This window comes from Trifolium pratense, linkage group LG7 (genome assembly GCF_020283565.1).
Source record: "Trifolium pratense cultivar HEN17-A07 linkage group LG7, ARS_RC_1.1, whole genome shotgun sequence".
NCBI classification, from domain to species: domain Eukaryota; kingdom Viridiplantae; phylum Streptophyta; class Magnoliopsida; order Fabales; family Fabaceae; genus Trifolium; species Trifolium pratense.
This window is the reverse complement of record NC_060065.1, coordinates 37640917-37667147: the sequence shown is the minus strand read 5'-3', so window position 1 is coordinate 37667147 and position 26231 is coordinate 37640917. Positions and strand designations below refer to the sequence as shown.

At 33.9% G+C, this 26231-nt stretch overlaps 2 protein-coding genes across 18 annotated transcripts; both read right to left on the bottom strand.

The window, feature by feature from the left end:
- Positions 1-314: 314 nt before the first annotated feature.
- On the bottom strand, positions 315-7465 carry LOC123899415. Its single transcript, XM_045950530.1, has 7 exons — positions 6758-7465; positions 6370-6422; positions 6224-6269; positions 2895-2972; positions 1980-2087; positions 1454-1533; positions 315-606 (listed from the first exon to the last, which is right to left on the bottom strand). Exons 1-7 carry the CDS (start codon positions 7151-7153, stop codon positions 531-533), a joined length of 837 nt encoding a protein of 278 aa, XP_045806486.1. The 5' UTR covers positions 7154-7465; the 3' UTR covers positions 315-530.
- An 8702-nt stretch (positions 7466-16167) lies between these two features.
- LOC123897553 (protein FLX-like 1) lies at positions 16168-25834 on the bottom strand. 17 transcript variants are annotated; one of them, XR_006805065.1, is made up of 9 exons: positions 25146-25826; positions 24422-24591; positions 24179-24261; positions 19588-19649; positions 18335-18515; positions 17452-17531; positions 16798-17353; positions 16467-16491; positions 16172-16338 (listed from the first exon to the last, which is right to left on the bottom strand). XR_006805065.1 is itself a non-coding variant. In XM_045948244.1 (4 exons), exons 1-4 carry the CDS (start codon positions 25754-25756, stop codon positions 21657-21659), a joined length of 963 nt encoding a protein of 320 aa, XP_045804200.1. In that variant the 5' UTR covers positions 25757-25834; the 3' UTR covers positions 21349-21656. The 17 variants fall into 17 exon arrangements, 1 of the variants encoding a protein (XP_045804200.1); XR_006805066.1 differs by having other exon boundaries at positions 16172-16491; positions 16798-17044; positions 17175-17353; XR_006805071.1 differs by lacking the exons at positions 16172-16338; positions 16467-16491 and having other exon boundaries at positions 16575-16862; positions 17175-17353; positions 18331-18515; positions 25146-25834.
- Between the last annotated feature and the right edge of the window lie 397 nt (positions 25835-26231).

The following is a 26231-nucleotide window of genomic DNA, read 5'->3' as shown; positions in this document are numbered from 1 at the left end:
TAAGCTCCAAAGAACAAATGGTTTAATATTGATCGTCTCATTTTCTTACTGTTTACTGATTAGAGGTCTATGTTATTTACCATGCTATCCTAATTGCTAATGTGCTGCTGATTAAATGCATAAATACATTAACTTGTGAAATATGTTATGCCAACTCTATTTCATGATCATATGTTTAGTCATGCTATCCTAATTGGCAAGGTCCAATTTTGTAGGGAACTAATTCTGCTTTTACTTAATACTCCAAGTTTTCTGATTCATTGCTACTCATTCAAACCCTAACTACTACAATTTTATTGTTCAAAGACCAGCCATAGCAGAAATTATTATAGAGAAACGATGAAAAATCTACATCCATTTCCAAATAGATTTTTACATCGGCTACTACTGCTAAAAATAAATATTGTTCTTTAAGGAACCACAAACAGTTTTAAATTAAATACACTACAATGAAGAGTCATCTGATAACCCTGATGTCTTTAGGGTCACAGCAAGGTAAGTTCCCAGCAGCTATGTCATTTCTAAACTGTTCAGGCGGGTGGAGGAACCAAAAGCCTAAGCCTACTTCTGTATCTTGCAATGCGCTGCGACCGTTCTTCCCTCAAACTTCAAGCAACATAAGGAAGAAACAATAACAATGTTAGTTATAAGACTTTCTGGATGTAATATCCCTATAAATCTTTTGGGATCTAGAATCTACCCAAAGGGGTACAAAGAGAACATTCTCAAAGAAAAATACAATGGCAGTCATTGAAACAATGCAGGAACAAACACTTTTGACAAAAGCATAGAAACTATGTATATGCTAAAATAACAAACTATATCTATAGTGCAAAGATTATGACAAAAATAAATTAAGCTGTCTAAATACAAGTCCAATTTTTTTTAAAAAAAAAAATGCCATCATCCATCATACACAAGGCAATATACGTCCAAATATATATTAATTCAGAGAAACCAGAGAAGGGAAGAAATTCACAATTTAGAAAAGCAAATTCCTGTACATGAACAGTCAATTAATCTATTGCATTTAGGTTCAAATTTGAACCAATATTAACATAAAAAATTTACAATATCACCATGTTTTTGATAAGATCAACAGGTGAAAGGGAGTGCTTAATTATGAGGTCAGAATTGATTCAATGTATCATAGGAAGTAGTATAAGTGCTAGCTTAATTACTTATTTATGAACCACGTAAATCAGAAGCATATATAAAGCCGCCCTGCTAACTGTCAGTTAACACTTGAGCAATTCGGATATTTCATGTAATATTGTTTGGATTCACAATTTGACATAATCTAAATGGTTAATCAACAACATTCAGTAGGCAGTTATGTCACAGTTTATAATGCATTGCTAATCCAGTCAGTCATGCAATGTTCTGATCACAAATCATAAGATGATGAATAAATAAAAAAAGGTGAAAGGGAGTGTTAAAAAATCAAACTTACTGTGCTCTAACTCTTTTCGCACGTTTAATATGTCTCTTCAATAGATCTTGTGTTGATAAGTGCTCAACAGACTTCTCATCCTGAAAGCAGAGATGGGTATCAACTCAAAGAATATGGATAAGTGGGATGATGACATGATAGAAAATTGAAGCAAAAGAACTCCAGTTTCAAACGAAGCATCATTTTAAAAGATCCGCATGAGGACTGCACTATCAAATAAAACTTAATTTGACAACACATTATATTATATCAAAGAAATGGTTATTATCCGTGTGGAAATATTACCCTATTTCCTAACTACCATATCCCTAAGTATATTTTAATAGATTGTCTCTGTACATATTTAGATTAGGAAATTGTAAATACTTGAAGTAGACTGTTCACATAATCCCTGATAATGATATATTGAAAATCAATTTTATAATAATAATAATATAAATGAAAAGGTAAGCAATTCGGAAATATATTTTCAAGTCCATAAATTTTCACAAATGACTTCAATATGCAGTTAACAAGAAAAACAAACCTCTTGCTCATCTTCATTTTCATCATCTTTCTTGTTCGAGGTACAGGTATCCACCATAGATGCAGGTGATGGTTTGGGAAGTGCCATCGTTACATCTTTCTGTAGTGGCTGTCAAGTATAATGAAACATAAGCTTATAAATAAATAAATAAACAAATAGCCAAATAACACATCGAAATAAGCAGATGTATATAAAATACTCAGCCCTACGAATTAAGTCATTTGCCATAACACACTAATCCATAAATTCGAGCATAACTACATCTGATTCTAACTGACAGTGTCCGGGAGAGCAATATCCTAGCCATGGTTTTAAAACCCTGACTGTATAGTCAAGTTAAAATTGAAGCATTGTAAACAGGACCCTCCCTTGTCCATACTCCACCCTTCACTTAAACCCTATTGCATTGCCTTACTGCTGGATGCAATGTGTGCCACGTGAAAAGAACATATATAAGCCAAAATAAACCATTAAATTATATTTTTCTTAAGGATTTACTAATTTCATTCGTTTCCAAAATTGCCAAATGATAGAAAATATCATGCATCTCCAATTCTTCATAGAATTAAGATCAACTAATCACTGTGTACACTTTAAAAATTAATATTCATACAAATTATGCAAATAAATCTTTAACTTGATCAAAAATTGCAATCCCTTATTTACAGTGAAAAGGACTGGGCCAAACAAACATTTATCAAGTCTCCTCAACTTAAACTTATTTATTATCAGTAATTTCATTGAAAAGCATCTAAAGTGTGAGTTCAATAATAGCAAAAGTTTGGCAATAGTTGATGCTGCTTTTATAAATCACCAAAGCATGTATGCAATCAGTATCATTTCCTCAAGATCATACTAGAATATCAGAATAATATAGTAATTTATTATTACATGCTTGACCTCAGAAGCGGATACCTGGCTTTCTTCATGTACACCGTTTCTCATCCATGATCTACAAAGTGCATACAGAGAAGCATCCTCTGTTATTCTGACCTAAAAATTTGAAATACAGCATGATTACCGAAACAAAAAAGAAAAATACCACAATAGAAAGCAAAAATAATTAAAAAAAAATGCTGGGCTTCTTGAGATATAGGTTGATTAATAAAATATTTGATTGACATATTTTCTTCTATGTAAACATTTTCTATTTCCAGGTATAATATATTATGTAATCACTTAGAATATAGACCAAATTTAATCCCTAAAATCATGTTCAGAGCTAATCTCTCAAGCTATTCAGAACCAAAACATTATTCTTAACTTGGTATTAGAGATCATGATCAATAGGCCAGACAAAAATGAAGTCTGCCAAACGTAGTTGTCAGTCTCATACCCTAGTTGTTTCATCGCCTATCCAGTAACGACGGCCCTAGTTGTCATGGTGACCCAACCAACAAATTCGTCGGAGTTAAATTGTCCAGTACAAGCATCCCGCCGCCAAGCATTTTTCTTAAGTATCTGCGTTCAGCATCTCGGGGCATCCTTCCAAGTCAGTCACTTAGACTCCCCATCAAAATGGTGTAGTGGAAAGAAATAATAGACATATAGTAGATTTAGGTCCTACTCTCCCAAGTCCCAAGTCATGCATCTCTCCCAAATTTTGGGACCATGCTTTCTCAACTGTTCATCTTATCAATAGACTTCCCACAGCTTCTCTAAATCAGGACATTCCTAATATTATTCTATTCGACCAGCAACCTGATTACCAGTTTTAAAAGTTTTTGGCTGTGCCTGCTTTCCTTTAATCAAGCCTTATAACCCTCACAAGCTTGATTTTCATTCTTATGAATGTCTTTGTCTAGGTTACTCAACATAACATAAAGGCTACAAAGGTCTTTCCCCTACTGATTTTTTTTTATCTCAAATGATGTTTTCATTGAATCTAGATTTCATTATCAAGATCTCTTTCCCACCACATCACCTCCTCCTCAATCTGCTCCAGTCTCTGTCTCTCTTTTTCGCATTCTCATTGTTCCTCCATCAAATATCCCACGTTTATCTCTTTCCCAACATTCCATAAATTCCAATTCAACACCTTCCAATCCCTCTCCTGCTGCAGCACCCCTATTTCATGTGAGTAGGCAGCAAAGATGCCAACAAGTGAGAGCGCATATATGCTCATTTCTGTTAGTGTGGTTTCTTGCATTTTTCCCCCGTTTTGGCCTTCACGGGTTATTAGGGATTAAAACAAGGGTGCTGTTAACGTTGTGCATATAGGGCACATATTAAGGTATCTATAATTAGAAATTTGCATTTAATATTACAAACAAATTTAATGCTTAAAAGATATAATATACATGTTTCGAGAGAATATTTCTATATTTGTATTGTTAACATGTACCTTAGGTGCACATGTTAACATTTGCCTTAAAACAAATCACCTATACTGTCTCTTTTATATTTTTTAGGTGAATAGCAGCTATATTCTCCATCACAGCCAGAACTGCTATACACAGAAATAGCACCCGCCATAGTAAGTCACCATGCCATGGCCATCAAATGGTGTTTTGTCAAAAAAACTTGCCACATCATACTGTTTTGGCGCAGCTATGTCCACAATTGGACAAAACAGTTACACATTCAAAAACTTAATAGCATTTACCACATAAATTCTATTTACATTTACCTTTTCTATAAAGCTATTCCATACACCAAACTTCTCATAGATAAGTTACATCCTATAACTTGCTATAGTTCTCCACACCCTCCCTTCATTCTGTAAATTTGAATTATGAATGCCCTATTAGACCTCTATATTTGACATAATAAAACTAATGAAAACCACTTCTTCCTCTTTATTCTTAGTTGAGTATCTATTGGAGTATACTTACAGTTAGTTATTAGTTACAGCTAGATGGATAGCTTGGTTATATAGCTGAGCCTCTCTGTTGTCACAACAAGCTTTTCATTTTACAATTTTTTCAAAATATGAGATTTCAGTTCTGTTAATTTTCACTTAACTCAATACAGCCTCTCACTGCAAACACAATATACTCGTCTATCAATTTATAATGTCCATGACTAATGAATCATTAATCTCCATATCTTTCCTTCACTTCTTGTCTTGCTAGGGAACTCTTTCCTTCTACTAAAAGACTAAATGAAGAGCTATAAACCAACTTGGTAAGTGAACTTGATGGGAAGATCTATGGCTGAAGTTTTATATGATAACTGCAAAATCACAGGGAAAAAATGAATTCATGTTTATTAGATTGCCACCATTGCAGCACTATGGTGCCATGGCTTGGCAGAATTTTGATAACCAGTCGTATATGGCATTGTTGGGTAACTTTGTTTCTCTAGCAGACTAAAGAAGTCATAATTCTCATGGAACCAATGGCACCAATGGCAGGAGAGCTGGATCGCATGACTCAACAAGGAACTGGTGACCTGTGGGTAAAAACTACAAAGTTTAATGTTTGATCACTTTTAGCAGTCTCATTCTCATACACTACTCACAATTCTTCATCACTCTTTGTTCTCAACCTCTCATCTTCAGCAACCTTTCTCGGACCATCTCTAGCATCCAACAATCTCCACTCTCTGACGAACATGAGCTTCCTCTTCCAGTAAGCAAATCATCTTCCTTTTCAATTTTTTATGTACTTTATCTGCATTCTATCTTATTTACGCTGCAAATTATATTTTTGGCTCATTCTAATTTTCTTCTTACTTTATATTATCTCCTTTTGTTCACATTTTTCCTTTTCAGTTCTAATTTTTTGATTTAATAATCATTTCCTCACTTCTGATGTCACCTTTTTTTTTTCTTCCCTTTTTGCAGTTTTTTCGATAGGTCATACTCATGTTATTATCTTCACCTTACTCTCTGTCTCATTTTTTCCCATAAGACTAGTAGTAGTTTATGATATATGTTACTATGAGACCTATGATATTATTTTTTTGGTTTTTTATCAATCCGGTTTATAATTGTTGACATATCATGAAGGCATTTTTACAAAGAAATCTAAATAAGAAAGTCAAAATAAGACTAGGACACAGTAATACAGATATGATTAGCAGTAACAAGAATATGCAATTCCTATACTGTGTTTCAAAAAATAAACCAAACAAGTATGTGCAATCTGTTGAATTTTCCATGTCACACACACACAAAAGGGAAAAGCATTTTATACTCGCAAACTAAACGCAGATGAATGCATTAACAGAATTAGGGTTCAATTGTAAACGATGTATATAATATAACGCAAAGATTGTAAAGTAAGAGAATTAGGGCTCACTTTTCGGTCTCGGACAACAGTAAGTGTATCATCTCTGCTTCTTTCCCTGAGAAACACATCAGAAACATCAATCAAACTCCATAACCAAAATAAAACATTACAAAACACCAAATTGAATACAACACAAATCATCCAAAAAAATTTACCTCGCGCTTGAATCTTTATGGCCGTTGACATCAGAAACCGTAGATCTACCAACCTAAAACAAAAATAAAACAAAATTTCATCAAAAATTAAAACAACACTTCAAATTCAGCTCAAAAAACCTTCTGATAACCTGATAGAAAATCAGTATCAGTAATCACAATAACAAGAAAAATTTCAAATCAGAAATTAAATTCACCATCCACAAACATTGTATCCAATTTATACAATTGTAATTAAATTCCACCTCATAACAAAAAGGAAAAATCATAATCACCATTGAATTCCAATTTTTCATTCTCCTTTTTACCCTTCATCAAAATCAATTTTCACAGACAATTCAAAAAAAAAAAAAATCAAAATAAAAAAATCAAAGTCGAAAATTGAAACCTTGAGGTGTCCTTTAACAGTAGGAGAAGAAGTAGCAGCAGCAGCAGCAAGATGAGGAAACTGCACGTGCGAGAGAGGTCTCGTCACGGGCAAAGCTTGACTTAGATAATCCAAATTCATACCACCGCGAACTCCGCCGTGGGAATACAAAAGCGGCGGCTGCGGTTGCTGCGGCGGGGGAGGATAACCACCAACAGAGTGATTAGCGGTGGCGCGTGAAGGAGAACCGAAACGGTAAAGAAAAGGAGGATTCGGAGAACGAACAGAAAGGGTTTGTTGTTGAGAATTCGATGCGTAATGATGAAGCGGTTTTGTGTTCGGATTCGGGAACGGTGAATTAGGTCTTGATGACGTGGCGGTTGTTGTTGTGACGGTTGTAGCTGGATCTAACGACATCGTTTTACGATTATGAATAGTTGAAACGAACTGTGTGATGAAGTGAAGGTGAAGAATTTTCTGAGTTTTCGATTTTATTGTGTGAAAGATTGGAGAGAAAAAGGAGGGAAAGGAAATAATTAATAAAAGGGCAAAAAAATTAAAAAGGAAAAAAGAAGGGTTTGGTTGGGTTTTGAATTTTTTCGGTGTGGGACCTGAAGGAAATTGTGTAACGTAAGTGTTGTGGGAGTGGGAGTGGGATTAAAGAATCATGGCTAAAAATGGATAGTTAATACTTAATAATGTATAATCAAGATTAAGTTTATCTTTGATAGTGGAAATTTTGAGCGTTACTATACTAGTACTAGTAATAACTAGTTATAATGCTTTGGAGAGTTTGGATATTTTGATGTCAAGAGTTAAAATAGAAATATGTTTTATGTTTTGTGATTTAAACTTAAATTAGGTTTCTTGGAGTTTATTCTTCTGGATTAGAAGCATAAAGTCTAAAAATAGAGTGAGGATCCGTTGTCAAAGTTTAGTTTGACACCAAATCTCATCCGTGAATTTGTTTAATTTAAAGGTTTGTATTTATTCACTTAATAACCAATTTTGTTGCGTAAAACACACAATTATTTCTTAAAATAAAAAAGATATGATTTTAATTAAAATGCAGATTTTATTTTCCTTCTAAAACTCCTCACCATTAATTATTTTTCTCTCTCTCTCTCTCCCTGATGTGGTATCTCTCTATGGTCACAGATTTTGCTTTCACATATTGATAAAAAAGTTTCTTTGATTTCCACATTCATACTCAAAACAATTACAAGCTTTAAGAATTATTCAATGAAAGATGTCAATATTCCGATTGGATATAAAAACTATGAATTAAAACTAACATTATTTATCAATTTTGAATTATGTGAGGGAAGTGTTTTTCTTGCACAAAAATTCAATTAACATACCCATTAGTTGAGTTTACGTTTGGTGATTTTAATTAAAGTTTTGTATGTGTTTCATTAGAGTTTTGTTTTTGTTTTTGTTTTTCTTTGATGATTTTTTCATTGATGTTGTTGTTAAAGAAGATAATAGAAAGCAAACCGTCAGCAAAGCATATTTTTCTTATTTGGGTTCTATAGCAATAATGACTAGAGAATTACCAAATCAGGGATTAAAAATTGGAGTTAGATGATTAAATATAGTCCATTAGATTAAAGAAAATTCACGGATGAGATTTGGTGTCAAACGAAACTTTGACACCTGGTGTCAACGGATCTCGACTCCTAAAGATATATGGCAATTATCTTATCAATATATATATATATGGGAATTAGTATTTTATTTGAAAAAAGAGTGAGTCTACACTGAGATAGAGTTATTGCGCGAAAGCATAGTGTGGGACAACAATCTATCTTTATTCATTCATGTGTATAGTGTTGTAATTTATGAGCATTAATTACAATGAGTATGTTCCAAAATGACAAGAAAGTGAAAATGAGTACTACATGCTAGTGTTTTTGAATTTTGAATTTGTTAGTTGCAACACTTCATGAATTGTTGCAGAATGAAAACATGCAATTGTTGGATATGTTGCTATTGGCCAAACATTGTAACTTTTGGTAAAAGGAATTCTCTAACCAAGGGATGTTACTAGGGATTGCAAAAAAATCCAAACCCGATAGACCCATCCGAATTCAAACTCAAGTCAACGGGCGAAACCTAAGGAATTGTCTCACCAACGGCCTAAAAAATAATAAATACATGTGGCTGTGCCACGTCGCTGTCATATCATCCTCCGTTAAACCATATGGACGACAGGTAAGGACGAATCCATGAATTTTAGTAAGTGGGGTCAAAATTACAACGTAAAAAAATATAAATTGTTATTTATATAATTTTAACATTTTCTTATACAAAATTACTTATTTTGGTTTATTAGTCAATACTCTTAAGATACTCATTAGTATTATAAATTAGTCTTATTAATTTTATATATGTTATGTGTAATAAATTGACTATATAAAAATGATAATATCACATATATATATATATATATATATATATATATATATATATATATATATATATATATATATATATATATATATAGTGTCACATTGCATAAATAATTCTAGTATTAACTAAAAATATAATAGGCAAGTGGGGTCGGCTACCGCCACACTAAATCTGTCCCTAACGACAGGGACTAAAACCATTAACTGTTGAAACTTCTGGACTAAAAAATGTGAAAATAAACTTCATGAACTAAAACGAAAATTATGTAAAACTATAGGGACCAAAAATATATTTAACTTTAGAAATTTAAATTTACAGATAGTAGTTTAGCTTTGTTCGTAGAAAATCAAATAACTTGAATAATCTAGCTTGCCTGTAATTTGACTGGGTTCTACTCCTATGTATTTTTTAGTTGGACTATCCATTGTGCTCATATTCAATACACTTTATTACATATAGAAGTTAATATAGATTTAATCGATAGTTAGAAAATAGTTGGAGTTACTGAGTTAGTTTGATAAGTCCTTACAAGCTCTATATTATATTAGAGCAATTCGTGTAATCATTTACTATCTTTTTAATCAACAATTCAATGTAAATACTATGAAAATTTCCTCGATATCAAACTCTCAAATTTATTTCTTTTATAAGATTCATATTCAACTCTTTAATCACATAATTAACGCACTTTGCATATAACCATATGTGTTGAACTACATATAGACATATAGTCAATAGATATCCTATGGAATAGAAAAGTGCAACATTAACTATTAAGTGTTATTGTACAGAAAAGTTTTTTTTTAAGTAGTATGGTGGTTAAAAATTTTATGAATAAGTGGGATTATCGGGATTTGAACCCAGCACTCTGCATATATAAAACCAAGGTTGTCAGAACCGGACCGGTCATCGAACCGGCGAGCTCACCGGTTCAAGGTTCAATTGGTCGGACCGGATTCAATCGGGGTCGAACCATTTTTAATTAAATATATATTTTAATTAATATATAAATAAATATATATGAATAATTGTTCAATATTTCATAATTTCACACATTAAAAAGATAAAATATCACAAGTCAAAATAAAATAAAATTTATAATTCAAACCAAATGAAAAATAGATGAAAAACAAAAACATTTCCTATTCCTAGGACATCGTTGTTTTGTTTCAGATTTTTTTTAAAAAAAAAAATTAAAACGACGTTGTTTTGGTTTTTTTTTTATTTTTTTAAAAAAAAAAATCTGCAAAACCGCTATAACACACCCACCCATTTTTATGAAGGTGTGCATTAGCAACGTACACCTTAGGGTGTATTTAATCACTTTTTAGTTATTAGTTGCTAAAACACACCTTCTAAAAAATTAGTGGGTGTATTATAGCAAATGCTTATAGGAGTTGCTAACGTACACCCACTTATTTTTTAGAATGAATGTTTTAGCAACATGCACCTCAAGGTGTATGTTACCACTTTTTAGTTATGACTTGCTAATACACACCTTCTAAAAAATAAGTGGGTGTACGTTAGCAAAACCCATATATATATATATATATATATATATATATATATATATATATATATATATATATATATATATTTGTCCTTTTGTTTTTTTTTAACTACTTGTATCGTGTTTTTTATCTATTAGTGATACAGCTGTGCTATTTGGTACGAACCGTGATGTAAACGAAGTGCAAGAATTACACCTTAAAGAAAAAATAAAAAAGAACATGCATATAATATTTGGTTGGAGCGGAAATCATGGTGCAGTTGGTATACAAATTCAATGGCCATGATCAATTCTCATGTTTCGTTCGTACTAAGAAGCATTTTTCTTAGTGATATATATATATATATATATATATATATATATATATATATATATATATATATATATATATATTTGTCCTTTTTTTTCGTCAAATAGTCCAATTGCTAGAAATTTCACTCTTAAGTGGATAAATGGTATGTTCGGGGTTCGTACCAACTGAGCTAGACTCAAAGAATGCAATGTTCCGTACCAACTGAGCTAGACTCAAAGAAACAAATATTTATCTTGTCTTTTGTTGTGAATTTGGATTGAAAATCACACCAATACCTTGATGTGTGTGGAGCAAATGGATTAAAGCAATCAACAAGCGAGAACGACAATAATAATAATAACAAAAGATAAACCGCGAAAACGTAAAGAACACGAGATATTGTTTACCCAGTTCAGTCAAAACCGACCTACTCTGAGGGAGAGAGCCACTCTCCGTTCCACTATTAATAGAAACCTTGATTACAATGAAATTCACCACAAAAGTTACAAGAATTAGACAATTCCCTAATTCTACCCAAGTCCCGAATTTCTTCCCGTGACCAAGAAATTCAATTAATAAGTGTTTCCCAAGGTGATAGAATGTTTCTCCAACCCTAGAGTCTTCCCAAGATGTTTCTCTATTAACCCTAGTCTTTTGTTGGCCTTAGAAACCCTAAAAACACACCCGGTACCTCAGAAAACGCAAACAGCACATATATAATCGCGCACCTGCGCCCGGCTCAGCATGCCCTGCGCCCGGCACAGAAGACAACAGCCAACACCTTTTTCTAAACGCTTCTTGCGCCCGGCTCAGCTTTCCTGCGCCCGGCTCAGTTGACATCAAGCACTAGTTTTCTGCTTTTTCCTGTTTCTGAGTTTTCAGCATCAATTCTAAGGCAAATTCCCAACAATCTCCACCTTGTCTTTTAATTGATGATGGTGCCAACATTCCATCAACCATCATGCTACTCCCACATGATTAACACCACACCCTCTTCGGCCTCGGAGTCTACCTCTCCGTACTCCCGAAAAAGCTTGCCTCTCATTGCCCTTGGATTTTTAGGACAATCCACAAGTTACACCGTACCATCTTCAGCCCCCGGAGTAGCTAAGTCCGTCCTCCTGAAGAAACACTTGCTCCCAACTATCATCGGATTTTAGATAGTCCAACAAGCTCCACCATACCCTCTTCGAACCCCGAAATGTCTCACGTACTCTCGAAGAATTTGCTTGCCTCTCAACTTAACCTTGGAATTTTAGGTAAGTTCCACAAGCCGCCCACAAGGTCTCCATATCTATACACTTCTTTGGTCCAACAATATCACTCTCCTCCCTATCTCCTAGATAGTTAAGAGCTATTGTTGATTGTTTGTCTTCCTCTAGTCTCACTAGTAACAAACTCCACCTCAAACCGAGATTCCTCCACCAAAGATTCAAACCGGTATTTCCATTATGACTCTCACCTTGTAACGCAAGATTTTTCCACTACTTTGAAACACACTTCAACTCATGTCACCCACAAGTTCACCCGAAGTTTCACAACTTTATCATATCATGAGAATTTCCACTAGTAACAAAATGCATGACCACATTAAGGTTAGGAATATACCACACATCATGTAAATTAATCTCACCATACCTTGAACCTTACAAGTTTTCCCGTCTTCAAAGTGAACAAATCCACCTTCAACTAGCTCTAGGACTTCAAAATATTCATTCTTCAAACACATGTGACAGGAGCATCCAAAGTCAACGACTTAAACTCCATCGATTCCCAACTTCCACTAGCATCTTCACATCTCATAATAAAGTTGTTGTTTCAGTAGTAACCTGAGTATTATTCCACCACCTCTCCAGGCCGATATTGAGTATTCTTATCACCGCCTCTCCAGGCTGATGTTGAGTATTATTCCACCGCCTCTCCAGGCCGTGCCTGAGTATTCTTATCACCGCCTCTCCAGGCTGATGTTGAGTATTATTCCACCGCCTCTCCAGGCCGAACAATCATCTATGGTTCCCAGCTTGTGACTATGAGTGCTCCCGCACTCTCATAGCCTTCCTCATAAGCTTCATCGCACTTTTGTTGAGTTAATAAAATTGCCCTAACCTTCACCTTCCACAACCCGAAGTCGTTACTCCCGGTGAACTTCTCAATTTCCCACTTAGAACCCATGATACCTTAATCCTTTGATCCTTGCCCCACGGTTGGCGCCAATTGTTGTGAATTCGGATTGAAAATCACACCAATACCTTGATGTGTGTTGAGCAAATGGATTAAAGCAATCAACAAGCGAGAATGACAATAATAATAATAACAAAAGATAAACCGCGAAAACGTAAAGAACACGAGATATTGTTTACCCAGTTCAGTCAAAACCGACCTACTCTGAGGGAGAGAGTCACTCTCCGTTCCACTATTAATAGAAACCTTGATTACAATGAAATTCACCACAAGAGTTACAAGAATTAGACAATTCCCTAATTCTACCCAAGTCCCGAATTTCTTCCCGTGACCAAGAAATTCAATTACAAGTGTTTCCCAAGGTGATAGAATGTTTCTCTAACCCTAGAGTCTTCCCAAGATGTTTCTCTATTAACCCTAGTCTTTTGTTGGCCTTGGAAACCCTAAAAACACACTCGGTACCTCAGAAAACGCAAACAACACATATATAATCGCGCACCTGCGCCCGGCTCAGCATGCCCTGCGCCCGGCGCAGAAGACAGCAGCCAACACCTTTTTCTAAACGCTTCATGCGCCCGGCTCAGCTTTCCTGCGCCCGGCTCAGTTGACAGCAAGCACCAGTTTTCTGCTTTTTCCTGTTTCTGAGTTTTCAGCATCAATTCTAAGGCAAATTCCCAACATCTTTTTTTATGTATATAAATATGTGTCACGTATTTCTTTTTATTTAGAAAATATCCAAACACTGAAATGAAATAAATGATTAATTAATAAATAGATGTCCAATATATCAATTGTATGTCCCTTGTTAAATTCATCTCACACAAGTTCTTATTATCTTCTGAGAGCTTCCTTTGACCACTCAAACAAAAGTATCTTCAATGTTGGTCGGTTAGAAGATACGATGTTAAGTTTTGTTAAGTTTACTTGAGTTATATAGCAACAAAAATTAGAGAAAAAAAATGAAACTCTTATCTAATTTTGGCTTCTCTAATACCAAATTGGTTTTTGCATAAAATGCATGCATTTTAGCATCAAGACATTTGTGGTTGCTTGATCAATATCGAATGAATCAAATTTTAAGATGATTATTTTTATAAAAACATTATTAAAAACCGAGTTTAAATTTTTGACTTTTGATTTTGATCAGACGGCCACAAATATTACATGGGGCTAAAGGAAATGTACAATCTGAGGTGCTTATGCACATGAACGGATCTTAGGAGGGCAAGAGGGGGCTTCAGCCCCTCCCTCCCTCTCGTTCATTACCTCTTGCTATGATGAATACATAGTAGTATTTATGAACATGCTTTGTCTATACTGTATATTTTAATATCAAATAATATGTCTTTTTTAAGTCATAGTATATATATTGTTACAACCATTAATTTTAAAAGAAAATGTTAAAGCCACTAAATAATAGTATATATTAAATGTATTTATCTATTATAATATTTTAATCAGTGTAATATTTCAATCAAATGAATGAGTACAGTTAATAAGTTTTTGTTATGAAAAATCATTTGAAAGAAATCGGGTTCTATTTTTAGAAGGAATAATTTTTTGTCAGATTTATCTTGCTGCCGAATTTCATATGACCATCCCTATTTTCCTGAAAACCGGAGGGTTACCAAAAATCTATTATTAATTTTTTTTTTTTTTTTGAAAACTTGGTATCTGGCCCTAGAACCGACTAATTCAAGGGGACCAATCTCACCTCCCACTTGTGAGGGTCCCATTTAAAGCCAGAGTGTTTTTGCTCTGTATGGACTAGCCCACCGAAATTGGCACCGGAGGGAATCGAACATGAAATCTTGAAAGGAGCATACTCCAAGGTCCCAAGCCAGCACCAATAGACCAATTTCAAGTGAGTTTAAAATATTTTATTTAACCTTTAATAATATATTTTTCGATCTCCGTCTCGTAAATCTCTGGATCGGTCCCTGCTTATGAAGAAGGACAAGAACACAAAGGATCAAGGATGGTGATGAATGTATGCTGCCACCTCCTGATTCTAATTCATACCCTTTTTTGCCAAATTCTTCTCATAATACCAAATGGAATTTCATCATTCATGTGATTTTTTGCATAATCTTTCATTTGGTTGTGAGTTGTGACTCGTGTGATGTATAAGGGCTGGAAGTTAGTTTATGCGAAGCTTATGAAGAGTTTTATTTTGATGGAAACAGTGGCGGAACTAGGATTTTATTTTAAGGTGGACTGTTAAAAAATTTATAATATATAAATTAAATAAAAAATATCATGTTGCATATAAAATTTAAGTCATAATAAGCAATAATTTGAAAATTTAAAAATTAAATTACATATCTGAAAATAATACTCTACGTATGCAAATCACTTGAAATCATCAATAATAACTATTGATTGCATAATTCAACAATAACAAAAAAAAAATAGATTGAACTTTATTCACTAACTTGTGTAAATTACCCGTGCGTTCGCACAGGTTAGTGTTTACTTATAAAAATATAAATTATTTAATATTATATATTTTTTATATTATTTTAATAATAATTAGTATAAAATGTAAAAGTTTTAGTAATAAATTTAGTTGGACATTTGGTTATCTTATTTTTGAAGGTTTATATAATATATTTTTTGTGTTGATCTTTCGGTTCCTATGAGAAATAATTGTTCCACCAAAAAATGAAAGTGTGTATTAAATTCTATACGCCCTAGTCAAGGATCAAAGGACCAAATCTTGAAATTTTATTTTTCTATGTTTAAAATTAAATTTTAACATTTTAAAATTTATAAGTAATTTATATTAAACATTAATTCATATACTTGTAAAATGTTCATCCCCATAGTCTATGAATATAATTCACTTGGTAAATTTTGACATTACTAGACGTTTTGCCCGTGCATTCGCATGGGTCATATAAGTGACATCTTTGAATTGTGAATTTGTTTTAACATAAGAACTTTTATTAGATTTATCACAGTTAACGAATGAAGAAAAATTTATACTTTTTATGATTATAAATATGGTTATTATATAGACAAAGTTTCTGACAAAAAAAAAATAGCATTGGAAAGAAACAATTGCAAGCTCAGGGCAGTATTATTGCTCCTCTTTTGCGGCACATACAATTAATTGAATTTCCTTATCATACATATTCATACATAGTATTCTTTTGTGATATGCAAGAAGATGCATTGCTCGATGACATATCCTTGGAAAAAAACCTGTACATCCAACTTTCCATAAATGGCAGTTTTAATAGGTTTTTCAAAATCTCAATTAGTGTTTATAGTATAATTCAAGTGTTTCTCCAAAGCTGTTGTTGCTCCAAAAATATGTAAAAGACAAATACCTTGGATCGATAGCTGGTCTTGAATCTGTCAAATCCAATCAACCACATAAACCATATTAACAATCACAAACTAAAAATTTATAAGGACAAACCAAAAAACAAACTATATTTGGATCCTACCGTAAATGTATTCAATAAATAGATGTGGTAGGTGGGTCTAGCCAAAACAAAGGATACAAAATATATTTCTAGAAGCTACGCTACTAATACAATCTCAATTTTGAAACATAATAAAAACTACCACCACCATTAATGAAAAAAAATTGTTCAAAAAAAAAAAAAAACAGAGCATGAACAAAATGAAAAGAAAAGAAAAGAATAGAATAGCAACTTCAACTCATATATTGTCACACTGCATTCCTCCCACTTCGATCCTGCCACATTAGACTTCAAAATCTGTCATTCAAAGAAAGATAACAATAACTCAAAATGAAATTCACCTGCTTCAATACATCTAAATAATCTAATGCTAATCTAGACTTCAAAATCAGTCATTTATTAAGAACAAAAACTAAAAAAGAATAAAAGAAACTTGTGATGTGTTCATTTCTCTCTTGTCTTCATCTTTTTCTTGAAGCCTAAATTAAAAAAAAAAAAAAAAACAAAGGAGAGATATTTTGTTACCTTCAAAAGAATATGCAAACTGTGAAAAAGAACAAAGATAGAGTATGAATCAAACTCCGAATAATTACTAATACATATGCTTACAATATTAAAAAAGTAGTGTGATCCATGGCTCTCAAATGCAAAAAATGAAAAGAAGCAGGATATGAATATTGCAGAGACAGAGGAGACCCATGGCAAGTGGTATGCGTAGAATGGATGAAAACCCTTGTCGTCAGAAACGGCTTCACTGCGGCAGAATAGACGGTGGTCCAGCGAGCATGCTTAGATCATGAAATAAAAGTAGTCCGATTTAATGACAGGAGCAAGGGTTTCATGTTGGTTTTCCTTGATTAAGTTCGTGGCGGCAGAATACACTTACTTGGTAGCCATATGCAGCCCAACTCATTACATCCCATTTGATGGTAATATTTGCAGTTGGATCTAACGGGTCATGGGCTTCTGTAAATCAACAATCACCTTCTCAGTATTATTGAAACCAATTTTTTTAATAAATTAAAGCTCTATATACTCACTAATTGTTTACCAAATTGATATTAAATAATCAAACAGATAAAGAAGAAAAGAAATGTTAACTTTACTCAAATCAATATTTCATAAATCCATAAATGAAAGAACTAGATTTTGAGGTATGAACAATGAAAACTAGCAAATTTGTTTTGGACAATTAAATGGAATTTTATTAATAAGGCTCAAGGCATAAGATATGCCATTGGAAATACAAACAGAACAAGAAAGTTCCCCCAATCTATCATATTACAACATAAGGCCTATGCAGTCAATCACTCCCAATTAGGCCTAAGACACCAATTCTCTATAGAGTCAGTCAAACAGTATCAAGAGTAAAACTACAAAACTTTTACGATTGTTTACCAAATTGATATTAAATAATCAAACAGATAAAGAAGAAAATAGATGTTAACTTTACTCAAATCAATTTTCATAAATCCATAAATAAAAATCACCAAAAACGTTAAACTTGAAAGAACTATGAAGAATGAAAACTAGCCATGGTATGTACCTCTCTATTCACAACACTAGAGTACTGTCGTTGTATTCATGGCAATCTATATTTCTAGGAAACCTGGATGATTGATAACGGTTGGATGAATCTCATACTCACATACACTACTATATTTTATCTTCTTTTTTGAGAGCTTATTACTTCTATTTTTTAATTTATAAAATGATTCTTAATTAAATGAGTAAAAATAAATTTTGCTATGAGATTTATTCTTACCAACCATTCTATCTATCAACCATTCCAAATTAGCATGTGGCCCACACATGAGAGCGTCTCCGATGGTATTAATCTTCCACATGTGCCTCTCTCTCATAAATGGACCACTCTATTTCTTTTGAGAAATGGAGAGGATCTCAACTCCTGAATTTTTGGGACTACGATCCTATCCAACATGCATCCTACTTCAACAAAGAAAAATGAAATGATTTAGAGAGATAAAGATAAATAAAAATGATTTAGAGGAAAATAATATGATATACCGTTAAGCTTGATCAATCTCAATAACATATCAAATGATTTTAGATTTTTATAGAATTGAACATGGATGATCTATATGATATAAACTTTCAATCCAACGGTGGATTTTGTAAAATTTGTATTCGTTGAAACGTTATTGAGCGGTGTAACATTACTCAAATGTTACACCGGTGTAATTTGATCCCTCCCCATATATATATATATATATGGAAGCTAGAAAAAAGGAGGGGGGAAATATGAGGGATGTTGTTATTAATAAGAACTGCTACAAATTTATTTATTTTTACCATGGTTTGGCATATACAAGCAAAGTCCCTCAGAATTTTAGTTTGATCCACAATAAGGCAAACATTTTGCGTTGTATAAACATTCCTCCACTAACTAATATAATTATCGTGTTGTATATGTAGAAAATAATATATTGTTATTAGGGCCCATTTGGATTGACTTTTTTTTGAGCTTATGCGAAACAACTTATACAAATAAATAAGTTTTTATGCATTATTATAAGTTTTTCAAGGTAGTTTATGAGAAAACAACTTATAAAGATACTATTTTTGTCGGTGAAAACTTATGAATTAACATAAAACTTTATTTATTTGCATAAACTATTTTCATACTCTCAAAAATAAGCCAAATCCAAACGGGCCCTTAGTGGAGATGATCATGATGGTATTTACTAATTTAGCACCACAAGCAGCATTTTCAGATTAAAAAAAAACTCAGGGCAACTAGATATTTATCGGATTTGAAGTGGCTCTCTATCTTCACAGTTTATTCATTTCTTTTCATAGTTTATACCCATTGTACCTTACCCAGATTTACACTGAATCTGGAAGATCCATTCCTTATTAATACAATCATCCATTTCCATCATTATTTTCTACTGTGTTATCTGTTAGTTAGTTAGTTAGTTAGTTAGTTAGTTACCTTATTACTTTGGATCCTATCAGAAACCGTGTATCAAGATACAAAAAAGTGGAAAATAGAACATACCTCAACATGCAGATGTGACTGTAACAGCGTCAGACAGGAGTTTGGGCCCCAAGTTCATAACCCTAGAAATAAAACAATTCACGTCATAATAAAGCACAAGTTAAAAACAGGAAAACCATCATACAAAATTAAAACAAGACAGATACAACCAAAAAATCAAAAAACCTTTTCCCAATAGTTGCTACTACCACCCAATATGTAGAACCATGAGCATTGTTGTTCTTATGACTGTGCTGTAAAATGTTCCTTTTGAACAAGACCTTTCTATCACAAGATTTTAAATCTTCAGACCATTTTACTACATTTCCAGCTACAGCAAGCTCATAACATGAACTATGGATTCTCAACATTTTAATACTTCAAAAAATGTAAACAATAGGATGTCACCGGATAAAAGAATGACATTTCATATCTATCTATCTATCTATCTATCTATCTGTCTGAGAAACTATAGAATAACCGAAAGTCTAAATTCTCCAATAAAAAATTACAATGCATAACAACAAAAACAAGGAAGAAAAGAAGGAACACAAGCTCATGAGATTTTCTGTCACACAAGTTTTTAGGAATGGAATATCAAATAAATGGCCGTTCAGTATAAAAAATTATGGTAAGTGAACGATGCACAAGAGAGATGATGGACAGTGATCACCCTTGAAAATGAATTATCCTCCAAAAATCAGATGAGATCGCCATTAGTTGCTTTTAAGTCAATGGACTAAAAGAGGTGTACACCTAGAAAAGAATTTCCAAGGACCCAACAAGATGTCGTTATGGCTGGATTGACCTACCCCCAATTTTAATGGATTCATCTTTCTATAAGCTGCCGCTGTGAGGAATAACTCTACAGAGGGGAATGCCAAGGATATTTGACAATAACAAACAACAGAGGACAGAATTATCATTATAAATTCAAATTCACCAGAGGCCTCTCACTTAAATGCACGCCATTTTAGGAACTTCTCTTTAATTATTATTTTGACACATAGCAGACAGTTTTTTAGATTTAAAAAGAGGAAACTTGAAATGAAGTAAGATTTTCTCCTTAGACCCTTACTAGTGAATGATATGAAAGGGCTAACACATGTATTTGAAGATAAGGCAGGCAGTAAGAGGATAGACTAATTAACAGTAATAGTAACTGCGGCCAGAACTACAAAATGCAATGCATAAGTCTCATTAATATAAAACAACAACATTGAACAGGTACATAAGTCTCATTAATATAAAAGCTACAGATTAGAGCAAATTATAAAGTAAAATGGCTACAAGAAGTATTTCTTAAACTCAAGTTCGTAATGTATAGCATAGCAACATAGAATAAAGAATCAAAGTGTACAAAAAAAAAAAATTGTGTGTTAAGGTACAACAGGATCCGCAAATATTTTCGGTTTCCTAACTATCAAGAGCTTAACCAGAGATTTCGTGTGCTAAGCAATTTCACTCTGATTCCTAGAAAGCCAATCATGAAAAAAATTCACAAGAACAATTTTATGTTCATGCTTTCTCGACAGCTAGTGATGATTGCCAAGCAGCTGATAATTACATAAAACCCAACTACTTTCAGTTTTTAATTTAAAACAAGCTTCAAAGAGATTGTATATTTTAAGCAATTCAAATCATTTCTAGAAAACCTATTACAACTGAAGGACGAAAGAAGATCAACTTCTATTTCCCGTGTTCTCTCCTTGGTGGTGGTGATGGTTAACAAGTATCTAATATTTACATAAAATCTTAACTGTAGGTCAACACTGTTGATGATATCCAACCTTAAATTATCAATATGAGATAGACGTAGAAGAAAACTTAAGCTGAAAACAAAGGAGCAAGCTTAGCATAAGTGCCACACTTCAAAAATAAGCTATTATAAAGCAAAATATCCATTAATTGACATCATAGACAAACATCATATACTGCATGATCAAGCTAATGTGAGCCTTCTAATAAAAATACATTTTGAGGAGCATCTACGAAACAATTTCCCATGATGCCCATGAGTAGAACCCCTAACCAATCTAGAAAGTTGCAGCCCAGGATACCGGTTATAGATTTCTTAACAGGATAGAAGCCTATCGATGTCCCTGAGCTCGCTGCATGTCATATGCACCCCAAGCAACAGGTCCAGGTGCTGGTGCATACTGCTGAAAATTCTCGACACCAGGCTGTGCCTGAAATTTCCACCAACATATAGTCAAATTCATTTAGGGTTGTAAATGAACTAATCAAATGCATTTAGGGTATTGAATGAACTAAGCTATGCAATACAACTTTGTCATCCACAGATAACAAATTGACCAATTCAAACTGACCAGTTTCTGTTAGGATATAGAAGAGGGTGGAATTAGAGTAGTTAAGAGTTGTTAGAGAAACGTTAGTTAGAATATTTTTATAAATAAAAAAATGCAAGGATAGAGATCATTCATCGTGTACTATAAACTTTTAGCGAATAGAGTAGTGACTTTATTGTAGAAGGGGAAATGCTTGGAGGAGAATTTCCTCTCCCTATTATTTCCTATTTGAAGTGTTCTTTCTAGTTTCTATTCAATCTAGTTTCGGGGGTCCTAACAATTGGCCCAACATGTCAAATCACCGAGGAGTGCTGGTGTTGCTTTGCCCGAGATGGAGGAAGTGCATAAGGTGAAGCTGCCAATACATACGAGGATAGACCACAATAGGTGGATTGCAAGGGAAGAGGAAAAAAATGTGAGGTGCAAGAAATTCATGGGTTCCATAAATTGCAATGGGCGTTCATGAGCATTGAGCATGGATGATGTGACAATGTTTTGGTTTCGTTCTTGGCACCAAAAGATGGAGATCATTCATTGAGTATTTCCTCTCCCTATTCTTTCCAATTTTCTTGATAAAAGTGTTCTTTCTATTCAATAAATTTATGGGGTCCTAATAGTTTCAGAGATCAAACATGATATTCTGGAGGTTAGATATCAATGGCGAATTATGGAGGTCAACCAAAAAATCACCATATAAACACGGCATTGCAACCTATGGAATAGGCATTGTGACCTATAATGGCTGGCAGAAAATCCAGTGCCATAATATAATACCATGGCGACAAACTGACAACACTAGAACAGGTGGAAGTCAGGCAAGGGCCCTAATAATAACAACCTCTAACCAACAAATTTCACCATCTGAATCTTGCACAAAGCTTTCATATACAGGAAAAAAGGGGAAAATAACTCCAGATAAAAAATAAATACTACAATATTGATGTGTAAGAGGAAAACTAGGTAAAAACAGATCAGGTTTCGTATGCAAACTCGACGAAAAGAAAGATTTCTAATCGATGAAAATAACAAGAGGAAAAAACCTCTTTACATAGGACCACTCCGTTCATAACTAAACAACTCAGTTTCTAATAAAACTATCAATGCCTCCTTTCCTAATCGCTTCTATTGAGCTCAGGGCCCATGCCTAACAATATCCTCTTCTAAACGGTCAACCTTGTCCTTGAGGTTTGAAACCTGGGAATTAACATTTGATGGTTTCAAGATCCAAATGTGTTGCTACCTCTTGAAGTCTGTTCTATTCTGCCACTAGATCAATACTTGCTCTACTTGCTTCACAATTGGATAATAGAGCGTGTTAAAAAAAATGGCTGGAAAAAATAAAATTGTCTCTACTTGTAAGGTTCAATTTCAACCCAACGGCCCTTGGAGTATCTCCAACCCCCGACATTTTTACATTTTGGGGATCTGGAGTGGTTATGGATACACCGCTCATTTTTACCTTTTACAACTTAAGCATCACATCTCTTCAACCCAGTACCTTAAAAAAAATTACCAAATAGGCTTTATTATGACCTCACATCTTACAATTCATTAACATTTTAACTTAATTCTAGCACTATACCTCTCTACACTTCAAAAGAGTGCCTTAATAAACACTGGTTCTTATTAGCTCTTATCAAGAACTAGAATGACCCCAATGGTCGGTGGTGTTTAACCAGCAAGCACCTCATTGAAGATGACATTACACCTTATGTTGTTACACAAGATAAATTTAAGCTTGGGAAAGTAGCTTCAATTCAAATGACGCTCGGGCGATCCGCTTAACGATCAACTAGGGAACATAATAACATGCAACCAATAGAAAAGATCTTTCACATATGCATGTATCCTCCTGTGGTCATGAAATTTGTATTTGTACACACACTATCAATGACATGTTTGATCCTGCCACATAGTACAGTAGCAATGATTGGTATCCACAATTGAGTTTAATTACATGTTAAATGGCTGTTGAAGCAGAGTCACTGGTGGATAGCAAACGGATATTCTAGGGTAGGCAATCCATTAACTATCAGAAATTAATCAATTTTACCTAGTCTATTAGTAAATCATATGAAAATTATTTGCCATCTCCAAATTAAAGGTTTTACTAATATGCAGCTGTGCTGTTCCTCCCAATTCAACCAAAAGTACTGAACAATCCTATGATGAGGGAAGGTCCACTTATTTCATCAGCTCAGATCAAATGCATATTATAAGGTTAACTATGCTCAAGAAGATACATTTGGAAGGAAAAAAAACAAATGTTAACCGACCAAGAAATATAACAAATGTTATGTTACCTGATTCATGCCATAATAGGCAGGGTAAGGATTTCCAGCATATCCAGTCTCAGCAGTGCCATAATTTGCATTATACCCTTGACCTACAAATAAAATCATAGCAAAGGACATCAAACAAGTTAGAACACTATTAGTCTAAATTCTTAATTTTCAGGGAAAAAGTAAAATTTAGTCGATTAATCAGCAGAAATTCCACATGGCAGATATAAATACACACACGTGCTGACGTGCACAATCGTATACCTGGATTCCCAGCAGCGGCGGCAGCGGTGGCACGTGCTCTTTTTTCTGCATTTGCAATCTCTGCACGAAGCTTCTCCATCTCCCGAGCCATGGCAATCAACTTCTTCTCCATCACTTGACCATGTTCATAGTTTTCCGTGAATCCTTTCTTCTCATATTCAATGGCAGCTCTAAAGGGAAAGAGGCAACAAAAAATAAGAATAGTGTTAATATAGACCCAGCCTCACCTGACTCACACCTAACATTCAAAACATAATGCTATACGACAACCATTAAAATTATTTAGACTTAAATGATCTGTCGTCTATAATAGGATTAGGACATCATTTCAAAGAAGTATCACTCGATCCCTATAACTATCTCTACTAATGGTTGTGAAAATGTTCTCTCTATTATCGATTATAGAATTGCAACTTTTGTAGATATATTGACAATTTCCATGTATAGGATTCAGTATTCAGTAATTATTCCACAAATAGATGTCCAACTACATAACTCAAAAAATTCATAACTAAATCATATTCATATGCAGCATATATAATAATCACATAATATCAAGATTTTTCCTCATCACGGTGACTGCAACACAACTGTAATTTCGGTCTCATCAATCATATTCAATATTCATACGCAATTATTCTCAATATCAAGGATCACAAGGTAACAACAATGGCACGCAGCCGCAACAACAATTTAAAACATCAAACTCTAGTACTAGTACTACCTTGCACGTTGCAATTCTTGTTTCATAGCATCAACATCAGCTCTCAAAGCCGGCATTCGTTTCAAATCAGCAGTCATCCTCGCCAAATCCTGCGACATAGCCTGCACTTGTCCAGACAAATCCTGCCTAACAGCAGTGAGCTCTTTGACATCACCGTGAATCTGTTGAAGTTCAGCCCTAGCTGCCTCGGCGCCACGAAGCTCAGCCTCCAATTGACCCGCCTTCTCATACAATTCCCTCATCCGAACCTCAGTATCAGCCCTAAGAGAATCCTTAAAATGCGCCATTCTCTGCAATTCATGTTGAGCAGCCTCAAGCTCCTGTTTCAGTGCCACATGAGTGGCCGCAAATCTCTGATTGTCACCTAATAGACCTTGAATCTCTCCGTGCTGAACAGCGAGACGCTCCTCGATGACGGCAGCGGGGTGGAGTTGGAGAGGGCGGTGACCTAACCCTAATTGAGATTCACGGAAATCTTCTAGAAGGGATGGGTGTGGAGGATGGCCTCCTCCACCACCTCGCATGGCGAAGATTGGATCGTGGATTTGTGGAGATAAGGCGGCGTGTGGTGGTGGAGGAGGATGAGGGTGGCCGCGGTTTCTGTTTGACATGGTTTGAACGATTTGTGGAAAGTTAAAGCCTAATATGAGACGGTGGAACTATGGTTGAGTGTTTTAAAAAATCAACCCGTGCCTAAGATAGATATGTAATTATAAATTAGGATATGATAATCGCAATAATGTAAGGTATATGAAAATTCTTGAGTAATATTAAACGATAGTTTAACAATAATTTTGGGTAAATATTCATATAAAGGATGATATATTGATAACTTTGTTATTACACACTAAAAGTGACTTAATTCAAGGAAATTTTAGAGGATCTTTTGATGATTTTTAAGTTTAGAATAAGTAAAATTCATGGTTTTGGAGAGTTGATTTTTGTTTGAAGAAATAAGGAAAAACTGTCAAAAAGTGTTGCTGAAGCTCTAAAAAACTGTCAAAAATTGTTGCTGAAAATGTTGCGCCTTGCTCCCCAAATGTTGCGCCTAGCGCAATTAAGTTGTATTTTTCACCTTTTTCTTGC

What these genes read in the sequence shown, in the direction of transcription:
- LOC123899415 (XM_045950530.1), bottom strand. Translation starts at nt 7,153, where the DNA reads ATGTCGTTAGATCCAGCTACAACCGTCACAACAACAACCGCCACGTCA. An exon ending in CTGTTAAAGGACACCTCAAG is followed by an intron (nt 6,423 to 6,757) that starts GTTTCAATTTTC and finishes TTTTTGTTTTAG; the next exon opens with GTTGGTAGATCTACGGTTTC. An exon ending in GCGAAAAGAGTTAGAGCACA is followed by an intron (nt 607 to 1,453) that starts GTAAGTTTGATT and finishes TGTTGCTTGAAG; the next exon opens with TTTGAGGGAAGAACGGTCGC.
- LOC123897553 (XM_045948244.1), bottom strand. Translation starts at nt 25,756, where the DNA reads ATGTCAAACAGAAACCGCGGCCACCCTCATCCTCCTCCACCACCACAC. An exon ending in CAAGAATTGCAACGTGCAAG is followed by an intron (nt 24,592 to 25,145) that starts GTAGTACTAGTA and finishes CTTTCCCTTTAG; the next exon opens with AGCTGCCATTGAATATGAGA. An exon ending in CCTATTATGGCATGAATCAG is followed by an intron (nt 21,756 to 24,178) that starts GTAACATAACAT and finishes TGGAAATTTCAG; the next exon opens with GCACAGCCTGGTGTCGAGAA.